The sequence below is a fragment of the Sinocyclocheilus anshuiensis genome, unplaced genomic scaffold (assembly GCF_001515605.1).
Source record: "Sinocyclocheilus anshuiensis isolate Anshui unplaced genomic scaffold, SAMN03320099.WGS_v1.1 scaffold2604, whole genome shotgun sequence".
Taxonomy (NCBI): Eukaryota; Metazoa; Chordata; class Actinopteri; order Cypriniformes; family Cyprinidae; genus Sinocyclocheilus; species Sinocyclocheilus anshuiensis.
Genome location: NW_015538059.1, coordinates 4318 through 5927, shown reverse-complemented (window position 1 = coordinate 5927; position 1610 = coordinate 4318). Strand labels below are relative to the sequence as shown.

Below are 1610 nucleotides of genomic sequence, written 5' to 3'. Positions count from 1 at the left end.
GAGGATAGCGCATCAAGAACCGGGTTGACCGGGTACTCGGTACCACCGGTACTTAAGAAAACCTGGTACCGTAACGTTTTCATTTTTTCAGTACCGACTTGGTACCGAAATACCGGGTCTTTTGACAACACTAGTTGGACAACAGGTTTGTAAACGACTCATACACATGTAAAAAGTTTTTTTTACTTTCTTTTGTGATAGCAATCCGTTTAAATTTTCATCTTTCGACTTTGGTGACATATGATGGCATAAAAATATCAAAATTTAAAAAATATCAATAGCCACTATTTGGCTGTAGTACTCAGTGGCTGCATATAGGCTTACATCTATAAACCATTGTTGTAATAAACTTAACCTGTTAAGTTTTAGATTTTTTCACGTTAAAAATGTAGATTTTTTTTTATTTTAAAAAAAAAAAAAAAAAAAAAAGTATCCACTTTGTAGAAAATGTCCCTTATTATTGCAGAGTTCTAAAGATTTTCCTATTACAACAAATCTAAATCTGCTTGAAGCCTTATAACCTTCAGCATTATTATTGAAGAGTCAAGAATAAACACCAACCTGTTGGTTCTTCAGTGGGTTTCATTCTGCAGGGTTTGTGGGAGGAGCTTCACTGATGATGTGATTGCTGTGGGAGGAGCTTCACTGATGATGTGATTGTTGTGGGTGGAGCTATACTGATGATGATATTGTTGTGGGTGGAGCTTCACTGATGATGTGATTGTTGTGGGTGGGGCTTCACTGATGATGTTAGTTGTGGGTGGGGCTTCAATGAACATTAATTTCTGTGAGGAAGAAGCAATAAATCGGTTACTGTTTCAACCAATTTACACTTTTAAGCATTTATGCAAGTTAAGCAGACGCCCTCCAAATTTTATCTTTCAAGAGACCAGAGCCTTGCCTCTTTGTCATTTAGCAGATGCTTTTATCTAATGTGACTTACAAATGAGGGTAAAAGAAACAACAAAAGAGCAACAACATAAGTGTTGTGACAAGTCCAGTTTAGTCTAACGCAGTACACATAGCAAGTTTTTTTTTTTTTTATAAATAAAAAGAATAAAGAGTAGATAGAAAATAGATAGAGTTAGTGTTAGAGTCAAATTAATATAGAATAGATATAATAGAAATAGAGTGAAGAGTTCTAGAGTTAGAGGGTCAAGCTTTTTTTTTAATAAAGAAAACGAGTAGATAGAATAGAATAGAATGAAGAGTTCTAGTGTTAGAGGGTCAAGTGTAGATGGAAGAGATGTTTTTAGTCGTTTCTTGATGATGGCTAAAGACTCAGCTGTTTGAATGGAGTTGGGCAGGTCATTCCACCAGGAGGGAACAGTTAATGTAGAAGTCTGTGAAAATGATTTTGTGCCACTTTGGAATGAGACTACAAGTATGTGAAAATGATTTTGTGCCTCTTTGGAATGAGACTACAAGAAGTCTGAAAATGATTTTGTGCCTCTTTGGGATGAGACTACAATGCACTGTTCACTTGCAGAACGCAAGCTTCTGAAGGGCACATAATTCTGAAGTAGTGAATTTAGGTAAAGGGGTGCAGAGCTAGTGGTTGCCTTGAATTTTATGCGAGCAGCTATTGCTAGCCAGTGCAAATCAATGAA

At 36.1% G+C, this 1610-nt stretch overlaps 1 protein-coding gene across 1 annotated transcript in view; it reads right to left on the bottom strand.

Moving 5' to 3' along the window:
• Positions 1–810, bottom strand: part of LOC107683475 (gastrula zinc finger protein XlCGF57.1-like) — a 12828-nt gene extending 12018 nt beyond the window's left edge. The window contains exon 1 of the mRNA XM_016479534.1: positions 562–810. Within this exon, the coding sequence (XP_016335020.1) occupies positions 562–586 (25 nt within the window). The 5' untranslated portion in view covers positions 587–810. The remainder of the gene's footprint in view (positions 1–561) is intronic.
• Positions 811–1610: the final 800 nt, after the last annotated feature.